General features: G+C 36.8%; 1 protein-coding gene across 1 annotated transcript in view; it reads right to left on the reverse strand.

The window, feature by feature from the left end:
• Window positions 1–25,450, reverse strand: part of CTNNA3 (catenin alpha 3) — a 1,605,010-nt gene that overhangs the window by 1,255,319 nt on the left and 324,241 nt on the right. The window contains exon 5 of the mRNA XM_004617094.3: window positions 6,772–7,035. Within this exon, the coding sequence (XP_004617151.1) occupies window positions 6,772–7,035 (264 nt within the window). The remainder of the gene's footprint in view (window positions 1–6,771; window positions 7,036–25,450) is intronic.

The raw sequence follows: 25,450 nt of genomic DNA on the forward strand, positions 1-25,450 counted from the left end.
CAACAAGATCACAGTTGGTGAGAATGTAAATGGATGCAGCCTCATGTAAAACATAATAGAATATCTCAAAAAGTTAAAATCAGAACTTCTCATATGACCCAGAATGTCCCATCCTTTGCATCAAAAGAACACAAAAACAATATTTGAAAAGATATTGAACATTTGTGCTCAGTGCAGTTCTGTTTATAACTGTCAATACAGAGAAACACCTAAGTTCCCAATGACAAAGGAGTAGATAAATAAGTTCTGGTGAAAAAAAAATAAAATAAAAATTAAAAGGGGGCCAGAGCCATAGTAGGCAGGTAGCAGGTAGGGTGTTTGCCTTGTATGCAGCCAAACCGGGTTCAATCCCTGGCATTCCATATGGTTCCTAGAGCACTACCAGGAGTGAGCCCTGAGTAAAGCCAGGAATAACTTCTGAGCTTCATCAGGTATTCCCCCCCACAAAAAATTTTTTTCTGGTGTGTATACACTATAGAATATACTGCTCAGTATATTACTGTGCATACTCAGTATCCATGCCAGGCTGTCTTCACCAGGGACCCCTCAGAAGAGGGTGGGTTGAGTTTCCCTCCCCGCCCCAAGCAGAGCCCCGGCAGCCAAAAACCTCCAGAACCCAGCCACAGCCATGCTCAAGGCCACTCCCTGTCTCTCTCAGAGAGCTGGGCAAGCTACCGAGAGTATCTGCTCACACAACAGAGCCTGACAAGCTATCCGTGGCATATTCGATATGCCAAAAACAGTAACAACAAGTCTCACAATGAAGACATCACTGGTGCCCGCTTGAGCAAATTGATGAACAATGGGACGACAGTGCTACAGTGCCTTAATTTAAACATTTTAAAGGAATTTTTTAAAGATAAGCCTAAGAACAAGAAAATTGGAAGTTATTCCAGAGTCCCTTGGACTTAGTTCTCAGAGTATTATACCTCACTTAGAGGAATTTCTTTTAACTTGAAGTAAAAGCAATACTTTCAAAAGTTTACATAACCATCCATAATCAGATCTCACTAGATATCTGACTTCAGTTCATACTATTCATTCTACACTTTCTCCACCACCTAAGTACCAAGACTTCTGTAAAGTCAACCAATATACTGGGGGTATCCCTCCAAACCTCTTTCTAGACAGCCCCCCAAACCATATCTCCAACTTTATTGAACTGTTTGATATTTCACTTTATCAATATAAAATTCTATATAATTTACTTATTTACAATATTTAATGTTTTATTTTTGCCTATTTTTCCCTGCTAGAACCTTAGTTTCACAGGGTCAATGACTGATCATACTCCAGGCAACAAAGATTAGTACCAATGATAAGTGTGAATGAGCTCTATATTGCAAAAGTTGTTCTGTATATAATTCTTAACCATTTTAATAAACTTAGAAATTCCAATGTGAGTTCATTTGCTTCTTTGGAAAAGAAACAACTGGTAATATGTTTTTCTGCTAAATTGGGACAAAACCCCTGAATAATAATCTCTATCAACATCAATGGGCTAAATGCGCCAATTAAAAGACACAGAGTGACAGGATGGATTAGAAAATTGAAGCCAACATACCGCTGCCTGCAAGAAACACATCTCAACAGTCAGAGCAAACACAGGCTCAAAGTCAAAGGCTGGAAAACTATCCTACAGGCAAACAATTCCCATAAAAAAAACTGGGGTAGCCATCCTATTATCAGACAACAATGATTTCAGACTGAAGAAGGTCAAAAGAGACAGTGAAGGTCATTTCTTATTGATAAAAGGATCTTTACAAGAGGAACTATTTATAATACTGAACATATATGCACCTAATGAGGGACCATCAAAGTACTTAAAACAAAACAACTACTCATTGACTCGAAGAAAGACATCAATAGCAACACAATACTAGTGGGAGACTTCAACACCGCTTTATTACCTCTTGATAGATCAACCAGACTCAAGCTTTGCAAGTACATACTTCATCTGAGGTAAGAAATGGAAGAAAAGGACTTAGTAGATACAGGACACTTCATCCTCAAAAAGCTGAATACACATTCTTCTCAAATGTGCATGGAACGCTCACCACGATAGACCACATGCTGAGCCACAAAACATACCTTCATAAAATTAAAAAGATAGAGATTGTATCAATGATCTTCTCAGACCATGATGTGCTGAAATTATAAATAAATCACACACACAAACAGAAAACTAAATCAAACATCTGGAAATTAAACAGTTCACTTTGGACAACGAAGTGACTTAGAAAGGAAATCAAAGAGGAAATCAAAAGATTCCTGGAAATGAACAAAAATAAGGACACGAGTTACCAAAAGTTATGGACACAGCAAAAGCTGTAAGAGGAAAGTTTATAGCTCTACAAGCATTCCTCAGAAGGAGGAGTGAGCCCACATAAGTAACCTAACCTCACAAGGGGGTCATTACAAAAGAAAGTACAAATTTTCAAAGGATCCTCAGAGATTACTTTGAGAATCTTTATGCCGCGAAACACGAAAACCTTGAGGAAATGGATAAATTCCTAGATTCCTATAGCCTCCTAAGGCTGAACTAAGAAGAACTGGAATACCTGAACAGACTTATCACCATCAAGGAAATTGAAACAATAATAAAAGGTCTCCCCAAACACAAAAGTTCTGGCCCAGATGGATTCACTAGTGAATTCTTCTAAATCTTTATAAAGGAATTACTCCCCTTTAAGCTTTTCCAGGAAATTGAAGTACCAAGAACACTTCCAAACCATTTCTATGAAGCAAATATCACCCTGATACCAAAAGCAGACAGAGATACCACAAAGAAAAAGAATTACAGACCAATATCCCTGATGAACACAGACGCAAAGATTCTGAACAAAATATTAGCAAATAGAATCCAATGACTCATCAAAAAGATCATACACCATGACCAAGTAGGATTCATCCCAGGGATGCAAGGATAGTTTAACATTTGCAAGTAAATCAACATAATTCATCATATCAATAAAAAAAATAAAAACCATATGATCATATCAATAGATGCAGAGAAAGCATTTGACAAGATCCAGCACCCATTTATGATGAAAACTCTCAGCAAAATGGACATTGAAGGAACTTTCCTCAATATAGTCAAAGCCATCTACCTCAAGCCCATGACAAGTATCATTCTCAATGGGGAAAAACAAAAACTCTTCCCTCTAAGATCGGGCACAAGACAAAGTTGCCCACTTTTGCCACTCCTATTCAATATAGTACTGGAAGTCCTGAGCATAGCAGTTAGACAAGAAAAATATATCAAAGGCATACAGATAGGAAAGGAAGATGTCAAGCTATCACAATTTGCAGACGATATGATATTATACTTAGAAAAAAATAAAGACTCTACAAAAAACTCCTAGAAACAATAGGTCGATATAGTAAAGTGGCAGTCTACAAAATCAACACCCAAAAGTCCATGGCTTTCTTATATACAAATGATGAAAGAGAAGGAAGAGTCATTAAAAAGAAAATCCCATTCACAATAGTACCTCAGAAAATCAAGTACCTTAGAATCAGCTTAACCAAAGAGGTGAAGGACCTATACAAGGAAAATTACAAAACACTACTTCAAGAAATATAAGAGGACACTAGGAAATGGAGACACATCCCCTACTCATGGATAGGGAGAATTAACATTATCAAAATGGCAATACTGCCCAAAGCACTATACAAATTTAATGCAGTCCCTATCAACATACCCATGACATTTTTCAAAGAAATAGACAAAACACTGCTGAAATTCATATGGAACAATAAACCCCCACAAATAGCTAAAGCAATCCCTGGGAAAAAGAAGATGGGTGGCATCACCTTTCCCAACTTCAAACTCTACTACAAAGCAGTAGTAATTAAAACAGCATGGTACTGGGCTAGAAACAGACCTGCAGACCAATGGGACAGAGTTGAATATCCTGTCACAGACCCCCAAATATATGGCCATTTAATCTTTGACAAAGGAGCAAGAAATGTGAAGTGGAACAGGGAAAGCCTCTTCAACAAGTGGTGCTGGGAAAACTGGATAGCCACCTGCAAAAAAATGAACTCTGACCTTTCTCTAATGCCAGGCACAAAGTTAGATCAAAGCAGATTAAAGACCTCAATGTCAGACATGAATCTATAAGGTAATAGAGGAAAATGTAGGCAGAACTCTCCATGACATTGAAGCTAAAAGCATCTTTAAGGATGAAACAGCACTGACCATGCAAGTGGAAGCAAACATAAATAAATGGGACACATCAAATTAAGGAGCCTCTGTACTTCAAAGGAAACAGTGACCAAAATACAGAAAGAGCCCACAGGATGGGAAAGAATATTTACTCAAGAGCGATAGCAAAGCGGGTAGAGCATTTGCCTTGCAGGCACTGACCTGGTTTTGATTCCTCTGTCCCTCTCAGAGAGCCTTGAGAGCTACCGAGAGTATCCCCACCCACATGGCAGAGCCTGGCAAGCTACCCATGTCGTATTCAGTAGGCCAAAAACAGTAACAAGTCTCACAATGGAGACGTTACTGATGCCCGAACCTATCTAATAAGGGATTAATATCCAGGATATACAAAACACTAGTAGAATTGTACAAGACAAAAACCTCAACTCCATCAAAAAATGGGGAGAACAAATGAACAGAAATTTCCTCAAAAAAGAAACACAAATGGCCAAAGGGCACATGACAAAAATGCTCCACATCGCTAGTCATCAGGGAGATGCAAATAAAAACAATGAGATAGCATCTCACACAACAGAGACTGGCACACATTCAAAAGAACAAAAGTGAGCGGTGCACGCTCTGCGGAGATGCGACTCGAGTGGCCACATGTTTATTTGTGCGGCCGCTCTGCTGCTGATGACCACAATCCAGAGGCCAGCTAGACTACTTTTGGTACCAGCAACTGCTTCCACCAATGTCTCTAGACTGTGAACTAAGCCAGAGCCCCTTGCCGGAAGAGGAGGAGAAAGATCTTTCTCGGTTTGCTTTCCCCTGCCGGGGGAAAGCAGCGTGGTGTCTGCCATATTATGAGGACTTTTAAACAGTATGAACTTGGTGGTGCGGGAAAGAGAAAAAAAAAGAGAGAGAGAGGTTGGAACTTAAAACATCGAGACGCTTGTGGGCAGTCTCAGGCCGGGCCAGGACGAGAGCGGTGCGTGCTCTGCCAAGATGCGACTCGAGTGGCCACATGTTTATTTGTGCGGCCGCTCTGCTGCTGATGACCACAATCCAGAGGACAGCTAGACTACTTTTGGTACCAGCCTCTGCTTCCACCAATGTCTCTAGACTGTGAACTAAGCCAGAGCCCCATGCAGCCCCAGGAAGGGAAATGATGCAATTTCTAACATAAATCTCACTGGACTTAACTACTAAAGTACTAAAATGCAGAAATCCTAAATTGCGCAGCCACTATAACATATCTCTTCATTCTCAGCAATGGAAAACTATCAAATGTTTCTTTGTCAGCAGGGCTGTTTTTTTTTTTTTTAGCAGAAACTCCAACAACAATAGTGAATATTGTGTTGAAATATGGAATGTAATCAAGGTAAAGAGAAAATGAAGTAAAATTTATCAGCGACGCAAGCGGGGGTGGGGGGTGGAGGGGCGGGAGGTATACTGGGGTTTTTGGTGGTGGAATATGGGCACTGGTGAAGGGATGGGTGTTCGAGCAGTATATAACCAATTTAGGCCTTGAAACTGTAACTTTCCACATGGTGATTTAATAAAAAAATAATAATAATAAAATTTTTTAAAAAAAGAAAAAAAAGAACAAAAGCAACCAGTGCTGGCGTGGCTGTGGGGAAAAAGAGATGCTGTTTTACTGTTGGTGGGGATGCTGATTGGTTCATCATTTCTAAAAAACAATATGATGGACAGTCCTTCGAAAACTAGAAATTGAGCTTCTATATGACCCCACAATACCACTTCCGGGAATATATCCCGAGGATACAAAAAAGCACAATAGAAATGACATCTGTTCATTGCAGCACTATTCACAATAGTCAAAATCTGGAAATAAACCAAGTGCCCTAGAACAGATGATGGTTAAAGAAACTTTGGTACATCTACACAATGGAATACTATGCAGCTGTTAGGAGAGATAAAGTCATGAAATTTGCTTATAAATGGATAAACATGGAGAGTATCATGCTAAGTGCAGACATAGAAGGAATGCACTCACTTGTGGAGTATAGAATAACATCACATGAGGTTGACACCCAAGGACAGTAGATACAAGGGCCAAGAGTATTTCCCTATAGCTGGAAGCCTGCTTCATGAGCGGAAGGATGAAGGCAGATAGAATAGAGAAGGGATCACTAAGAAAATGATGGCAGGAGGAATCAGTCAGGATGGGAGATGCGTGCCGAAAGTAGATAATGGACCAAACATGATGCCCTCTCACTGTCTGTGTTGCAAGCCATAATTCCCCAAAGTAGAGAGATAGTATGGGGAATACTGTCTGCCATGGAGGCAGGGGGATGGTGGAAAAGGGGGACTATACCGGGGATATTGATGGTTGGGAATGTGCACTGGTGAAGGGATGGGTGTTTGATCACTGTGTGATTGTAATCCAAACATGAAAGCTTGTAACTATCTCACAGTGATTCAATAAAATTAAATATATATTTTTTCTGCTAATCAAGCATGGAAGACACAAGAAAATGATAGCTTGGATAACTGGATTTTTATTTACTCATATGCTAGATTATAACACAATAATCTTAAAACACTCTTCTAATAATTTCTTTATGGGTATATGTTTAACCTTTCTCTCGACTTACCTCAAGCTCATCGAGGGCACTTCCCAAGGTTGCTGCCTGTGGTTCTTGTTGGGTCGGCGTACTCTGAATGCCTTGTGAAGCACTTGAAATCACATTGAGGGCATTTTGAATTTCTTCACAAACTGTATCCTTGCTAGCTTTGAGAGAAGCAACATCAGAATGTTCCAAACAAGCTGAACAAATTGAATGCAAGAGAGGAGAGTTCTCCTTCAAAGAAGCCCTGGCTCCCGCAATCTCATCCCTCTGATTTGCAGATTTTAAATCCTGAGGAGGAAAATAAAGAGAGAGATTTCTTACAATAGGCTATGGAAAAAGACTTGTACAAAGAAGTTTTTCTCACAATATAAATAAAACTATAATGGATACTAAGATGTCAACTATCGGGCTGGAGCACTAGTACAGTGGGTAGGGCGTTTGCCTTTCACGAAGCCGACTTGGGTTGATTTCATGGGTTCGATCCCTGGCATCCCATCTGCTCCTCCAAGTACTGCCAGGAATAATTTTTGGGTGCAGAGTCATAAGTAACCCCTGAGAATCACTGGGTGTGACCCAAAAAGCAAAAAAAAAAGTCAGTTATAAACTAAAATAAAGGGTATCAATTATTTCTTCCTCCTTCAGATGCAATTAAAAGCTCTACAAGAAGAAAAAATGAACCCATTAACAAATAAAGGTCACAATGGTGCAGATGTGTAGTCACTGAGAAGATCTTATATTTGTCAGTCACATTTTAAAAACTCAGAAAAATACTTTGGCATTCATATTATTAAGTGTATTCTGAAAGAGTTGAATCACAGCGATGCTGATTACCTATTCCCATGAATGCTGATGATTGCATTTAACCTTTTCATTAAAACTAAACCAATTGCATGAATAATACTAATTTGTGCTCCAACCATTTAGCTATTTTCCACTCATTTTTAGAAATACTAATAAATTGATCCTGAATATTTCTTTCTTTGACATTTATCCAACAAGTAGTTTTGGAGCACTTAAGCATATGCTAGCCCTGTGCTAGATGACTAGTACACAAATGTAAATAGCATTACGGATCTTGTTCTCCTAAAACTTAAGTTCCTATTTAAGAGGAAGAAAATTATAAACAATAAAGTCTTTAAGAAAATTTCAGATAATGATAAATGCTATAAAGAAATGCAAAGTAAAATGTAAACATTGCCTTGAGAGGGGAATTGCACTTGTTTCAGACTCTATGGTCAGAGAAGGTATTTCTGTAGAGGTGACAATTGCAGTAGATATGAACAAAATAGATTACAAATAGTAGGAAAGAGAAAGAAGAAAGTACCTTATCAGTGCTAGTGAATGTGTGACACAATGATGAGCACTCTGATGAGCACTACCTTAACTGATTGATAAAGTCAGTAATAGCATATGGATATCATCTCTTGATATATGTAACAAGTAAAGTACATTATCTCTGAGGCATTCACTCCTAATTCCCACAGTCCTAGACTAAGGATAAACAAGAAAAATAATAAGTTGGAGAAGGTCCTACATGATACCTCAGATTGATAAGGCTACAAAAACTTAAGTGACTGATAAACTGCCACGACCACCAGAGACTGGGGAAACATGAAACTAAATTCACCAGGGTTACCTGGATTAGACGGGAACAGAAAGAAAGCATTCATTAAACAAAAATACCCTGATGAATTGTAAATAAAATCTGGAGTAAAATAATTTGAGGAACCTTGACAATATTCTGTGAGTTCCACAAATAATATCTCATATAATCATTATTAAAAAAACTAATGATACATGAGACTCATTTCAAAGATGAAAAAACTGGAAATTAGAGAACTTAAATAATCAAGTGACAGAGGGAAAAGGTAGCATTTTTTGCATTGTAATCCAAATTAAAATGAGTACTAAGCGATGACCCTAAGAACGATCCTATACTTTTTCAACAAAGGAGGATTTCCCTTATTTTCTGTATATAATGAGGATTTGCATTTTTATAGTGATAAAATGCTCCTAAGATATCCTATATTGTATTTAACTGATCATCACAACACCTTGTGAAACATGAAATCTGCTCTTATTGGTGCCATTTTAGCTAAAGTTATTTAATGGAAAAGGATTAAGAGGCTAATAAACTAAGATTGAAACCCAAGTGTACTAATTACAAATTCCATACTTTTTTCACAAGACTCTTCTACCACTTGTTAATGTTCCCTGAAGTTAATCAATGGCTGTACACTTTTATTTTTAGTTCCTTCCTTTCTGAAAATAAAGGCTGTCTACTATTTCATGCAGGTTTTGAGGAAGATTAACTTGTTTACAAGACATAGGGAGGACAGTTAGAAGAAGCTGTCAACCCACTATTCATACTCACTAATTACCTAAGAAAAGACACTTGGTAGTTATCATGACTGGTTATGATTTCCCCGTTGTATTTCTGGTGTGGGTTCTAGTTTCAGCCCTGTCATTAGCGCTATGAACTGGATGAGACCTCCACTCTTTCAGGGGCTATTTTTCCATATGCAAAAATGGGGATAATGATGCTTCTGCCAATCCTCTCATGAGATTAAGTAGCATATTACAACTGGGAACATTATTTAAAAGTGGAAATCCGTATAAGGAAAACAGAAATATGTTGTTCTGCAAATTGTTACAGTTGGTATACTGCTTTTGTCCATTGTCTAAATATCATATTCTACACAACTATATAGGATTACTACATTTATCTCAGTGTGACTTAGCAGATAAATAATTTAATGTTTAGAAAGAAAGCACGACTCCTTAGAGGAATGGTGATAAATGTATAATATTCTAAAAGAGCTTGAGAAAATTCTATACATATTACAGTATAATAAAAAGTTAATAATTCCTTTTGAATGGACATATACATTACACTTATCTATCTTGAATGGTAGCGTCAACATTTAGTTAGTTCCTGAAAAATGAAGCCTGTGAACATATATCATTACAAAGAAGACTAAGTTTAAAAACATAATTGATTTAATTCTAATAGTAGCTAAGTGGGCTGGAGCAATAGTACAGCGGTAGGGCATTCGCCTTTCACATGGCTGACCTGTGTTCGATTCCTCTGTCCCTTTCGGAGAGCCTGGCAAACTACCAAGAGTATCCTGCCTGCACAGCAGAGGCTGGCGAGCTACCCGTGGTGTATTGGATGTGCCAAAAACAGTAACAAATAAGTCTCAGAATGAGAGACGTTACTGGTGCCCGCTCGAACAAATCAATGAGCAAAGGGATGACAGTGACAATGACAGTAGCTAAGTATATCTGCTGTAAATTGTGGCAATTTTAAAACTTCAGAGACACTGGAATTTAAAATTTTCAAGTATGTTTTTGATTTCTGAGCTGATGAGTTTTCATTATTTATTTATTTATTTATTTATTTATTTATTTATTTATTTATTTATTTGCTTTTTGGTTCACACCCAGCGATGCTCATGGGTCACTCCTGGCTCTGCACTCAGGAATTATCCCTGGTTGTGCTCAGGGGAACATATGGGATGCTGGGAATCAAACCCGGTTTGGCAGAGTGCAAGGCAAATTCCCTACCCGCTGTGCTATCACTCCAGCCCCCTACTCCTTATTTATTTATTTATTTATTTATTTATTTTTGCTTTTTGGGTCACACCCATGAGCCTATGAGTTTTAAAAAATATCTGGCAGACACAATTATAGAATCCTTAATGAGCACAAATACACAAATAACAAGCCAACAAAGCCTGTGAGAAAGGATGTATTCAGTAAACACACAAAAAAAAATCACATATTATGGCAGTGGATGGGAATAGAAGGGAAGGTTGTGAAGTTTAAGTTTAGGAAATTTAGAGTTTAGGAATTGAAACAACAAGACCATTTCTCCGAAAGGACACCTGAAAGGATGAATTTAATGTAGTAAACAAATTGGTACATATAAAATGGGAACTAATGAATGCCACCCTTCTAAAGGAAAGGTCATAGTGATGTATGTGGTTGTGTTACTTCATTTTAACTGATTATATCAGGTTTGAAGATTCATGAGTTATCTATTTTTTTTTACATTTTAAACCAGGTTTAATTGGGAATTAAATGACAAGATCAAGAATTTCTCTGGATAGAGAACCACAAATGTTTCAATTTCTCAGAAATTGATATTTATTTCATATTCCATTTTTAAAGGTTCCAGAATAAAAATCTCACATAAGATTTTCAAGTTAAGAAGACATTAACTGCTTCCAGCTGATGAAAAAACTCACATATAGGATTTTAGACCTTAGATATCTGTACAAGAGGGTAGAGAGATAGCATATGATTTTAACCCTGGCAACAAAACAAAACATATTTGGGGATTTTAAAGTTCACAATGTATAAAAATAGAAGGCCATAAGCTATCTATTAACTCAACAATTCTTTCAGCAATATTAGCAAGTACCTTTTATATCGGCCGTGTGCAAGGCAAATGGACTACCAGCTGTGCTATCGCTCATATAAACTGAAGAGAAAGCACAGCAGGTAGGGCGTTTGCCTTACACACAGCCGACCTGGGCTTGATTCCTCAATCCCTCTCAGAGAACTCAGCAAGCTACCGAGAGTATCTGCCCACACGGCAGGGCCTGGCAAGTTACCTCTGGCATATTCGATATGCCAAAAACAGTAGCAAGTCTCACAGTGGAGACGTTACTGCCCACTCGAGCAAATCGATGAACAATGGGACTACAGTGCTACAGTGCAGTGTTACCTTTTATATATCATATAGTATAAAAATGCAAATTTACACGAGATTTCAACTAAGGAAAGTTTCTCAATTTGAGTGGACCATAGAAAAATTATCAGAGAAGATAAATTTGAAACATAAAGAAAATTTATCCCTATGAGTACTGCCAACAAAACATCATGCAAATGTGACAGCATGTGCAAAGGGCATAAGCGAGTAAAGAAAATCCCCGCATAGCACTGTAGGACTGCAAAAGTACAAACCTTTTTAATACAGTTGCAAAGTTAGAAGGGAGTATTACTAGGATAAAATTAAACTATGTCTATTCAAATTAAATGTTGATAAGACATTAATAAATTGATGAAATTACTATGGAAACTTGTCTGATAGTATTTTCTAAAGCTAAACATAACACATGCCATGATCTAGACATTCAATTCATAAGAAAGGGATATACATATGCAAATGGGTTCATGGATATATCAAAGGACATAAGTAAAAGTATTTCACGAAGCAATGATCATAATGACATCAAACTGAAAACACCCAAAGAAGAATAAAAGGAGATTACATACAGTAATATAAATAGAAATGGAAACCCCTCCAAACAAAAGAATGTATAATATTTTATTCCATTTAAATAAAGCTGTATGTAGGCACACCATTTTTCATTGCAGCACTTAGTACAATAGCTAAGATTTGGGATCAGCCTAGGTGTCCAAGAAGGTAAGTGGATCATGAAGATGTGCTATATACACAGAATGAATACTACATAGCTTTAAGGAATGGTGAAATCATGCAATTTTCTGCAACATGGATGAAACTGAAAGTCACTATGCTAAATGAAGTCAGCCAGAGGAAGGATAAATACAGGATGATATCACTTACATGTGCTATTTAGAATAGCTTGCTGAGGGAGAGCTTTGAAGGAGAGATGCCCTGATAAACCCTGGCCCCAAAGTATAGGGAGGAGAGGAAGGTGAATGGAAAGGAGGGGGAGAAAAGACAGATGAGAAGCAATGATGGAGACAAGGCCAAGGAAGACAGGTACAAGATGATGTTAAGGAATGATAGAGCCAACTAGCCAAATCATAGAGTCAACAACACTGAAATCAAGACACATAGAGTCAACAACACTGAAATCAAGACACCCAAACTTCAACAATCAAATTTGAAAAGGTGCCTGTCAAGAGGGTGTGGGGGTGGGAGGGTGGAGGGGAGAGGAAAATGGGAAGGGGGGCAGCAGCAGGGAGGGGTTGTAGAAGGGGGGATAAGAATGGGAGGAAACCTGGGAACACTGATGGAGGGAAGTTGGCACTAGAGGTTGCATTAGTGCTGAAATTTTATATGTCTAAGACTCAACTATCAATACCTTTGTAAATCATAGTGCTTTAATATGAAAGTGGAAAAAAAATTTAATAAAGTTCTAGCTCAGATAAAATTGTAACTTTAGATATGAGTGTAGTGGTTGGTTTTAAAGAATTACTAAGGACTAGAAAGAGATGCAAGGGATTTTTTAGATTCTAGTAATTTTTCACCTTGTAAAATTCAGCTATGGTTGCATGGGTGTGTTTAAATTTTTTTAAATCCATGCTCTGTTTAGTTTTAAAAAATTTATACTGATGAGACATGAATTTTGTTGGGTGTGTCTTGTAGGTTAATAAGGAAAGTGTCTATATAATTAAATTTTAAAAATGTGGAAAAGTCAAACCAATACTCATTTTGCATTATTTCTCTTGGAAAATGACACTGAAAATTTAGCTATAGACCTTTCCTGACATCATTCTTCCTACAGATATTAAAGAAAGGATGAAAAAAGGTATATTAAGACTATTTGCAAGTGGAATTATCCCCATTCTGAGGGCTTTTTCAAAAAACTGGAACAAAACAGAATGGTAAAAAAATAGAATAAGAAGAGAAGCTCTCATGATCTTGTCAACAGAGAGGTCAAAACCAAAGTATTTCCACAGCAATTAATTCCATGCACCCTTAAAAAACTCCTTTTTGCAGGTTAACCAAACTTTCTTTGGTTAAAGAAAGTTTCCTTGCTAAACTACATCCCTGCCCAAATGGAGTAACTCAGAAAATTCTCTCCTTGGTAAGCAGAATTACATACAAACAAGTAATTTTTTCTTTCAGGTATATAAATGAGGCTACTGGAGCTGATTTAAAAAGAAAAGGGAAAAAAAAAACCCACTTCGATAGTCTGATATGGAAGGGGATGAAGTTAATATTAAAAGAAAAAATACCACTCTGATAGCCTGATAGGAGAAAGAATGAAGCGTATACAGAACAATTCTCTTTTCTTAGAATTCTGAAGACATGTAGCAGAAAAGTCCATGGATATTTTGCTATTTAGGTTCCTTTCTTGGTTGGCTTCTGTTCCAAGTCATGTGTCTGCCAATATGCTGTTTACTGTTTCATTAGCCATTGTGCAGTTTCCTGTCAATAAAACATGATAGAAAACAAAAGTACACACAACTGCTAATTTCAGTGTTCTTCTCCAACATAAATAGGATAATGAAGCACTTACTCTTAGCAGGTCAGTGATAATGATGGAAAAATGCATGTAAACTATAAATAAAAAGTTTTGAAAATTTTTTAACTCATTTTAAAATATTAAACAGCAGGGAGAGGTCTATAACCCATTCCTCTCCTTGTTTGTCATTTTCCATTTCATCTTAATAAAAATAAAACAAAGGGGAAAATTAATTCTTCAAAGTTAAATGGAAAACTTGGAAGCTATAGAATTTGGATAGCACAAAGTTTTGTATTCTGGATCATTAATGCCTACCTGGGCAGTTTAAAAACACCAATGCAAGTATTAAAGACTCAAAAGAAGCCTCCTAGAAAATCTTTATTACTTGATTCTAATGCAAAATCAGGATAAGAAAAATGTATTTATAAATTTTACAAATGTATTTTATAATTATACATTAAGAAAATGGATTTATAAATTTTACAAATATATTGGTTCATTTTTTATTTACCTAAAGCAAATATAATAAGCATCATATTTATTATTTGACTGGACTTAACTTTAAGGAGTAAATTTTATCAGAAGTCACCTACCAACTGATTAAAGTAGAAGAAATACACAAAAAATAATAAGCTACTTGCACATCATTTAGTTGCTGTAGTTCAGTCTCTTACCATTTGTGTACATATATATTTAATTAATTTTGGAAGATTCAAAGATAGTCATAAAACTATTTCTACAGTACACATTAACATCTATTATAAGTTGAATTTTAACATCTAAACAATAAGCAATAAATATTTTTGTTCTCATAATTTCTTCCTGTTTAGGCTTCTGTGACTTATTTGTGGAAAGAGACCACTGTTCTCCAAACATTCTGTTATGTCTCAGAAAGCAAAGATCATCATTTGATCCAAATGGGATCCAATTCCAACTCTGATATTGAGACAGCTTCCTAGTTAATGTCCTATACACACGTAGTGATTTATCTGTTTAACACATCTCTAAGTCATCCTTTCAAGAAGGATCCACAAGAAAATAGGAAAATAATCCCGATTGTTAAAAGAAGAAAAGTATGTTTTCCCCAAAGCATACAAGATAAACAAAAAGACGTGGTGGTGGTGGTGATAGTTTCTTGTGAAACGCCAACATTTAGATTGGAGTGATAGCTCACAGGAACACAAAATGTGCCTGGCATTTGTAAAGTCCTAAGTTCAGTGGTCCCTGGCACTGCCTGCAATGGTTAAAAAATAAAAAAGAAGCAAGCACTTAATAAATAACTACACTGCTTCCTACTCTGACTCTATTTGCTTTCACATTTACTGTTCCAGCTCTGAACATGATCCAGAATGACTCCTGTCTTAACACTGCTTCTACTCAACACTATTTTTACTTGTTGTCAGTAGCTTTGCATATGCTATCAGTCTGTCAAAGAATTCTCCTAAAACCTTCTATTTTGAGATGGCCCAATGGAAAAAAATATTTCTCAGGCATGTATTCCTAGTGTATAACTTATGCTTAATATAATTCAGAAGAAGCACATTCCATAATTTTACTTCAAAATAATATTAATTTAAAATTTTAGGACAAAACTATAAAACTAGAAATTAAAGTGTGATTAACAAAGTTTTTTAATTATTCAAATATGTAAATGAGATATACACGTAGGAAAAGTGACATTAATATCATTTTCACTATTTCAATTCGACTTTTATACAGGAAATTCTAAATATGGCATCTAAGTAATGATAGCTTAGTGGTTTCTTTTAATAAAGAAAAAATGGTTTGGTCCTTTAGTATAACAAGTTTGAAACACCTGCTATAAGGTGTAACTTTAAAGTTAAGCTAAAACTCAGCTTTTTATTCTAAGCAAGAAGTATGAATAGACCAGATGTAAACCAACAGGGATTGAAAGTCCCAGGCACAGAAGAGGAACTGCCCCATTTAAAAATATTCATTCAAATTCAAATTAGCCAAACAAAAAGAATTCTGACCTTACTAAACTGATAGCACAGATGTATGGGGAAGCCTTACAAATGCACTCTCCACATTTCATAGTCATAGACATACCAATTGTCAATCTGACCTTGAAAGAGATAGACAGAAAATACATACACCTGGGCTGATAAGCAACTCCAAGACAGAAAGTTTATTTCATAATGGAAACAGTGTGATCTTCAGGGTATGAAGCCCAATATGAAATCATTCCAATTAGCAAGAGACTAAGAATAGTCAAGCAAACTTTGACTGCAAAATGACGATCATACATCCCACTTTACATAATATTAATAACAGTAGATGAATAATTTAGAATAGATTTAACATGCAACCTTTTCCCCCAGGATTTTCCTACTTGAACTTTCTATGTGCAGTAAGCTATCAGCCAGAATTCCTCAAGAGGCTTCCTCCCTCTTTTTTATGTCACACCTCTTTTTTGATGACAACTAATATCAGGTAATAAATAAACAAACATTTACATCCATCTGAGTTTCAGATACACAATTCAAATGGGTTCTCAAAATAAATATGCCTGAAATTGAACCAACTTGTCTATCTTACATTTCCCCATATCAAATAAGTTTCTCCACCAACATTCTCAGTCTGAATGACATCAATAGACAAAAGATTGTCATAAAACCTGAAGAATCACTGGCTTTCCATCCTCTCATTCTCACTAGTGGTAAGTCTTTTAGTCCAACTCATAAAATATTTCTCTCATTAATATCAATAAATATTCATTTCTTTCATTAATTGTCCGATCATTAATATTTCATGTATTCTTACTTGTACCCTCAGTACTTTTACTAGTCTAGAGAAGAAATGATTATGGAAAAAATTAAGATGTGACTGTGAACATAAGATATTAACAAAGAGAAATACCAAATAAGAGACAGAACTTTTAAAAAATTTTTTCAAAATTTTTATTTATTTATTTATTTGAATCACCGTGAGAGAGTTACAAGCTTTCATGTTTGTTACAATGTCACAATGACCAAACACCCATCCCTCCACCAGTGCACATTCCCCACCATCAATATCCCGGATATAACCCCCCTTTCCCACCCTCCCCCTGCCTCTATAGCAGATAATATTCCCCATACTCTGTCTCTACTTTTGGACATTTTGGCTTGCAACAGACACTGAGAGGTCATCATGTTTGGTCCATTATCTATTTTAGGCATACATCTCCCATCCCAACTGGTTCCTCCAGCCATCATTTTCTTAGTGATCCCTTCTGTATTCCATCTGCCTTCTCCTCTCTGCTCATGAAGCAGTCTTCCAGCTATGCGGCAATCCCCCTGACCCTTGTATCTACTGTCCTTGGGTGTCATCCTCATGTGATGCTACCCTACATTCCACAAATAAGGTAATAATAACTGCAAAAAGTTAAGATTTGCTCAGAGTAAGATGTAAATGTTCTTTAATTGTGCTCCCAATTAAACTGAATTTGTCTCGAGTTATTCAGTGTTTTGGCCTAGGCATTTGTTAAAGAACTGGCGAGTATACTTTTAGTATTTATATGCCAGTGTGATATTCGGTGCTGTTATAAATCTCGGATAATACATTATTTCCAAATGGATCAGGAAGAAAAACCTTGAGCAAAATGCAAGTAAAGATCTCTCATGCTTCTTGAAATTTGTTAGTGGTTCCTTCATTAATTAATAATCAGATTATCTGATTAAGGAAAATAAAAACAGCAGGTTTATCTTGTCAAGTTTTAAGTATTCTGAGTTATTGATTTCCACATGCATTTATATAATGGAATCCAAGAGTTGTAAGAAATATAAATAAGAAATAAAAACTGCTTCTAAAATTCTTTCTGCAAATGCTTAATAAAATGATAAAATAAAACTAAGCTAACTTGGTGGAATTCAAGATCAAAATTATTGTAGCAATAAATACATACTTTTAAGTAAAAGTATGAGGAGATTAAGAAATTCTTTATGAAAAGGCAGTGGAAGATTTTAAAGCATCCCAGGTTAAAGACATCCCCCAATACAGACATGAAAGTCTAAAATGCATCTCAAACATGATATCAAATCTGCGTTTCAGATAGTGCTCTTAAAATCACTATTCTGAGTCTTCAGCAGTTCAGTAAACAGTAATTGTTCCAGGGTTTCAGACTGAAACCTTGCTGTCATTTGTATTTCTCCCAAATCTCCTATGTGGTCTGTCAAAAAATTCTATCACTTTTATCTTCATTTATCCAGAATTTTTCTCCTTAATATTAGTCTCTAGTGGTTAAATGTAGGTAAAGGGATAGTCTTGATAACCTTTCGTATCAATATTGCAAACCACAATGTCCAACCAAAAGGAGAGAGAGAGAGAGAGAGAGAGAGAGAGAGAGAGAGAAGAAAAGTGACACTGGTGGAGGGATGGGTGTTGGAATACTGTATGACTGAAATCCAATCATGAACAGCATCTCATAGTGACTCAATAAAAAAGTTTTAAAAAAATATTAGTCTTGGGGCCGGAGCGATAGCACAGCGGGTAGGGCGTTTGCCTTGCACGCGGCCGACCTGGGTTCGATCCCCGGCATCCCATATGGTCCCCCAAGCACTGCCAGGAGCAATTCCTGAGTGCAAAGCTAGGAGTAACCCCTGAGCATCGCTGGGTGTGACCCAAAAAGCAAAAAAAAAAAAAAAAATATTAGTCTTTAGCAAATTACTATGTCACTGCTTTGCTCAAACTCTCCTACAGAAAGAACTCTCTGACCTAATCCCTCCTTCCCTTGCTCACTGTGATACAGCCTCAGGGATTTCTCCTATTTCTCAAAAACCAGGTAATTAGCTATATTAAGACTATCTGTTGCAGATACTCTTTTCTAGATCCATGCCTGCTTGACTCACTTTTCAATTTGAGTCTTTACTTGAAGTTAGATTTTCAATGAGAACTTCCACTAACCCTTCTAAAAGTTCAACCAATAATTCCACCCTCAATGTACATATCTCCTTTTGTCTATGTATCATCTTATTATTTATCACTTATTCACTTCATAGTTGTTTATAATGCTCTATATCTTCTTTATCTGAATGAAAACTCCAGGAAAGCACATAAACATTACTTGAGAAATTTAATAAATCAATTGACATTAAGTCAAATATTTGCAGCCAACAATTTGAAATATCTCACTGACATATATACAAAAGTTGCATTATCACATATAGAGATAAAAAACCAGAAAATTGCCCAGTTATACTGACAGATGTCACACATAAAATACATAGAAAAAATTTCCTGCTCCCTTTTATCTCACATTCCAGAAACCAATCTCAAAAGAAGTTTACCTGTATATTAGATTTACTTTAGGAGTTACTTTGATCATCTAGTATGCTTACCAGATTCATGTAGAAAAGTTCTGAACTCCAAACATAACAGCTGGCAAAAGAATGTCAACTTTGTATGACAGCATATTGGAAGATAAGTTCCATTTAAAGTTCAGATCACTAATTAGCAAATATGTTTATATTACTCAAGAACTGTATGCACTGCTTTTTTTTTCTAATTTAAATACTCATATACTTAGGAATGGCTATATTCCACATAAATTAGTATTATTATGCTTTAGATTAAATGTGTTTAGTATCAAATAAAATCAGCAGGTGACTAAATACTCCCTTCCCCCCTTCCTTTTGTTTATTTTTGTTTTAGAGTCACACCCAGTGGTGCTCAGGTTTTATTCTTGGCTTGGAGTTCAAGAATTACAGTTGGCAGGGCTGGGGGACTGAACCTGGGTCAGATGCATGAAGGCAAGCGCCCTTCCTCCTATACTCACTCTCTCGCTCTCTTGCTCGCTCTCTCTCCTCTCTCTCTTCTCTCTCTCCCTCCATTTCCTGTCTCATTTCTGTCATGAATACAGCAAATGCAAGACATACAAATGTGGATAACTCACAGAAGATTGGTGTTTGCAGCTAATGCAAAAATAGAATTGAAAAATAGAGAGCATATAGCACTCCAGAGTGGCAGGCAGAGCTGCCTGGATTTTTGTTGCTATCAAAATGACTCCTTTCACAAAATACATCATTTAAGTCTTCTGTAACTTCTGTACCCAAATGAAGAATAAGTTAATCTCTGTTGTTACACATCATTAATATCTTGAAAATGTACAGCAGTAGTCATTTAAATCTAAGATAAATTATCACCACAAAAATTATTTAGCGATAACAAGGGATAAGATGGTCAGTAGGAAAAACTGCAGGAGGCATTGTGTATATCCTCCTGCAACCATGGCAAAATTTATACCAAAACTTGGATTAATCATAGAAAACAAACCTGAAACCCCACTGCATAGGAGTCAAAAAGAGATCTCCCAGACAGAATGGATACAGAAGGATGAGCTGGTGCAGAGACAAACCCCAAGAACAAGTTGCATAATGGGAGAGTTCTAACGTATGGAATTTTGCCATGAGGGGGTATTACCAGCACCTCAGTACTATTATCTTTTATTTAAAATACCAAGAAACTAAAGGGCATATACAGAAAACAACGGCATTGGCAAATTTCATCTTGTTGAACTTTTGCAGCCTTGCTGTGCTGGCTCTCTCTTCTTAACAGACCCTTTGGGGAAATTACTGATCTGACTTCCAGCTACAATAGCTAAGCGTGATGGTTGCTGAGAGATACTTGCTTAAGCCTAGCAGACAAATACATCCCTTCCCACATTTGACTGATAGCAAGGAAGCAGCAGCTCTCCAGTCAGAAAGAGATCCCCAAAGTATACCCAGTTAGCAGTGTCATTACGTTTTGCTGCTGTTCAGCTTTGCAGAGCAAGTTTTCTGAGTGCCAGCCTCTTCTTAAAAACAGAGTCCATGTGAGTTTCCCAGCCATGCCCAGACCTGTGTGACCACAGAACGGAAGTCTGGAGGTTACCAATACTTACTGGCAAACTTGAACCCCTGGTTGGCGCTCAGGACTTCTTCATCTTTGTACACAGGAACCTCAGGTCATTCAAGTGTGAACATTTAGCTGGCCTCTAGGTCTGCTCAGAATTGACACACAGGTGCCCTAGAGTACTCACATGTTCAAATCACCCTTTAGGATTTGATAAACAAGTGCTCCTGGACACTCTCAATATTGTAAACATGCCACACCTGTGGCCTATTCAAATGTCACCTGCTGACAATTCAGATTGTTCAAGTACCATCCAGATCTGCACAGCCTAGTGCACAATTATGCTCAGGAACCAGGAAGTTAAATCTTAAGTCTGTTCCCAGATGTATTAGAACTTATGAACAAGAGTCCCTGTACACTCAAATTCAAATTTGGGTCACTATTTGGGTAAGCCCAAATTTGGTTCCCGAATACTCCTGACTTAAGACATTTTATTGGAGACCAAGTCTGCTCAAAGTTTGTGCCATAGATCTTGCCAATAATTGTCTATGTTATACTATAGAATGCTACACAGTTTCATTGAACATTGACTCTAAAGTTACTCCCACATGCTAGAAAACACAAATCTCCCAGTAGCTGTTCAGGACTGTTCAGTGCTATAGCTGCTATTTTGTATTCACAACAACAAACCTTCAGTTGCTAACCAAGTCCACTTGACTGGCCACCACAGCTGCTGCAGTGGGTAGAGCACTTGGAGCACTTGACTTGTATACAGTCAACCATTGTTCAAATTTTGACATTGCATATAGTCTCCTGAACACAACTGAGTGTGTCCACCCATGGAAAAATATAATAATCATAAAGCTATAATTATTAAAACAATATATTAGTGGAATAAAAGGAGACAGTCAGGTCAATGGAATAAGATTACGAGTCCAAAAAAAAAGAACCTCCAATATGCCAACAGTTAATTTAAACAAAGGATCAAAGAACATAAAATGGAGAAAAGAAAGCCTCTTCAACAATAGTTTTAAGGAAACTGGATATTCACATACCAAAGAATGAAATTTAACCACTTATCTCACACCTTGCACATTTTACTTCAGCATGCATTAAAGACTAAAGCAAAACTGTTATTAAATGCCCACCACATCTGTCAAAGGACGAAGATGCAAGATAGCTAAAGAATTTACAAAATTCAATAACACAAAAATAAAAAAATTCATTGTTTCAAACAACCTGATCAAAAATATTGGGAAAAGAGCTGAGCTGATATTTTACCAAAGAAGACATAAAGAAGGCTATCGGTACATGAACAAAAGTTTTTCACTGATTATCAGGTAAATACAAATCAAAATAACAATTAAATATGACCTCATATCTGTGTGAATGGCCTATATCAAAAAGGTAAGAAACAAGTGATGGTGGACATGCAGTGGAAAAGCAACCCTAATATACCATTGGTGAGGATGTACACTATTTCAGCTGCTATGGAAAATAGTATGGAGATTCTTCAAAATATTAAAAGTAAAACTATTTAATGATTCAAGAATAGAGTAATTCTGCTCCTAGGAACATACCCTTGTACATACTTATGTTCATTGTAACACTATTTACAATAGCCATGATATGGAAATATACCATGTGCCAAAGGACATAAGAAGAGCATTTCTTTGTGTGTGTGCATGCACGCATGTGTGTGTATATGTGTGTGCGTGTGTGTGTATATATATATATACATACACATATATATGTATCACTGTCATCTCATTGTTCATTGATTTGCTCGAGCAGGCACGAGTAACATCTCCATTGTGAGACTTGTTGTTACTGTTTTTGGCATATCAAATACACCAAGGGTAGCTTGCCAGGCTCTGCTGTGATATATATATATATATATATAGCTATAAGAAAGATAAAATATTGCCTTATGATTACAACATGGATAGAACAGAAGTGGAATGATAAAGTAAAGCAGAAGCAGGAAAGACAAATAATAGATGGTTCACTCATATATGTTATATGGACACAAAAAATGCAAAAGTATAGTCAATGTCCAATAAAAATAAATCTTTAGACTGGTCACACAACCGAGATTTTGAAGAAGGGGTGGTGAAAATATGCTGAAAATGTCCCATTACAGTATTAGAAGTATACTGGTAACTTGTGAATAGGCATGAGATAACACTGTATTCCTAATACATATGAACTTTCATGGTCCTGTAAAGCAAAGTTAGCTAAATTTAAATATATTTATTATTTTTAGAATTATTATTAATTAATTGCTTGTCCTCAGTTTTCTCTTCTATATTTATGTGATCTTGGGTCACTGTCACTGTCATCCTGTTGCTCACCAATTTGTTTGAGTGGGCACCAGTAATGTCTCTCATTGTGAGACTTATTGTTACTGTTTTTGGCATATCCATTACGCCACAGGTAGCTTACCAGGCTCTGCCATGCGGGCTCAATACTCTTGGTAGCTTGCCGGGCTCTCTGAGAAAGGTGGAAGAATCAAACTCGGGTCGGCCTCGTGAAAGGTGAACACATTACCGCTAGGGCTGGAGCAATAGGACAGCGGTAGGTCATTCACCTTTCAAGCGGCTGACCCGGGTTCAATTCCTCCACCCCTCTTGGAGAGCCCGGCAAGCTACTGAGAGTATTGCGCCCACACGGCAGAGCCTGGCAAGCTACTCGTGGCGTATTGGATATGCCAAAAACAGTAACAATAAGTCTCACAATGAGAGACGTTACTGGTGCCTGCTCAAACAAATTGATGAGCAACAGGATGACAGTGACAGTGATTACTGATTAATTACTACTAATTAATTAGAGCAGAGCCTTAGCAGTTGAAGAGCTCTTGAACCCAGCCACAGCCACGCTCAAGGCCACTTTCCACATGTTTGGTTGAGCCTCTTGCATGAATGAACCAGCAAAGGAACCCAGGTGTGTGGGACCGGGGGCTGAGATCTCCAAGGCTGCTCGAATCAGGACTGGGCCTCTTCCACCCAGATTCCCCACTTTCCAGTAGCTAGGCAGTCAGACCCAGAAACTGCTGCTAAAATCTCAAGGCTGAGAGAAATAGAGACGTTACTACGTTACTGGTGCCAGCTTAAGTAAATGACGAACAACAAGATGACAGTGATACAGTGATAGAGTGATTTAGAATTACTACTGTAGCACTGTAGCACTGTCATCCCATTGTTCATCAATTTGCTAGAGCGGGCACCAGTAACGTCTCCATTGTGAAACTTGTTGTTACAGTTTTGGGCATATTGAATACACCACAGGTACCTTGCCAGGCTCTGCCGTGCGGGCGGGATACTCGTGGTAGCTTGTCAGGCTCTCTGAGAGGGACAGAGGAATCGAACCCGGGTCGGCAATGTGCAAGGCAAATGCCCTACTCACTGGGTATCTCTGTCACTGATGAAGTTACTACAGTTCATATTCAATTCTGAACACTACCCAGGCCCTATATATGACATAAGGCATGACAATGGATCTCAGCAGTACAATTATTTTTATATTAAATTTTAAAAATTCATCTTACTAAAGAACATAGGAATTCCTGAGGATTACCTCTTTTTAAATCATGATGTATAGAGAAAATAACAGCATGTCAGTATTATTCTAACTTTTCTAGTGTGTTCTTCAAGATCTCTATTTCTTACTCCAACAATGTGAGCTTAACTTTCATTTCCATATTTACTCACTGTGAGATTTTTAAAGAATTCTTACTCAGAGGCATTTCCTTCAAATTCATCTCACTGTCACTGTCACTATCATCCCATTGCTCATCAATTTGCTCGAATGGGGCACCAGTAACGTCCCCATTGTGTGACTCATTCATTGTTACTGTTTCTGGCATATCGAATACGCCATGAGTAGTTAGCCAAGCTCTGCCGTGCAGGTGAGATACTCTCGATAGCTTGCCAGGCTCTCTGAGAGGGGCAGAGAAATCGAACCCGGGTCAGCCGCATACAAGTCGAATGCCCTCCCCGCTGCACTACTGCTCCAGTCCCAAATTCATTTATGTTTTAAAAAGAGAGATTTAAAAATTATTTAACCTGATAAAGGGAATCTATAAAAATCCATATATAAGATCACTCTGATAATATGCTATATGCTTTCTCCTTACAATCCACAACAGGTCAAAGTGTTCTCTTTCATTTTTATTCCATATTGTACTACAAATTTTTAAAAGTTAATTTATCTAATTAAAAATAATTTTTAAAAACTTAGTTAAGAGCATTCACATTGGAAAGAAGTAAAATTATTTTCATTTTAGGATAACATTATTTAGATAATAAAAATCCTAAGGAATTCACTAAATAAAATTAATTTTAAAACCCTAATAGAGCAAATAAACAATATCAGCAAGTTTGCATGAAAGAAATGTGCAAGAATCAATTGTATGACTACAAAAAAATACCCCCCAATTAGAACTACGGAGAATAAAATTAAATACTAAATAATTTTGCAACACTTCTTCACTAAAAACTATAAATGTTATTAAAAGAAATTAAAGTCAATAAATGGGAGATATTTTATACCATTAGGCTGGAAGACAATATTATCATGATGGCAATATTCTCCAAATTGAAGAATAAATTCAGTGTTATTTCTATAAAAATTCAAGGTATGTGTTTTATGAAGATTCAGGAGATTAAACCCAACATTCATGAAAA

The sequence above is a fragment of the Sorex araneus genome, chromosome 5 (genome assembly GCF_027595985.1).
Source record: "Sorex araneus isolate mSorAra2 chromosome 5, mSorAra2.pri, whole genome shotgun sequence".
Taxonomy (NCBI): Eukaryota; Metazoa; Chordata; class Mammalia; order Eulipotyphla; family Soricidae; genus Sorex; species Sorex araneus.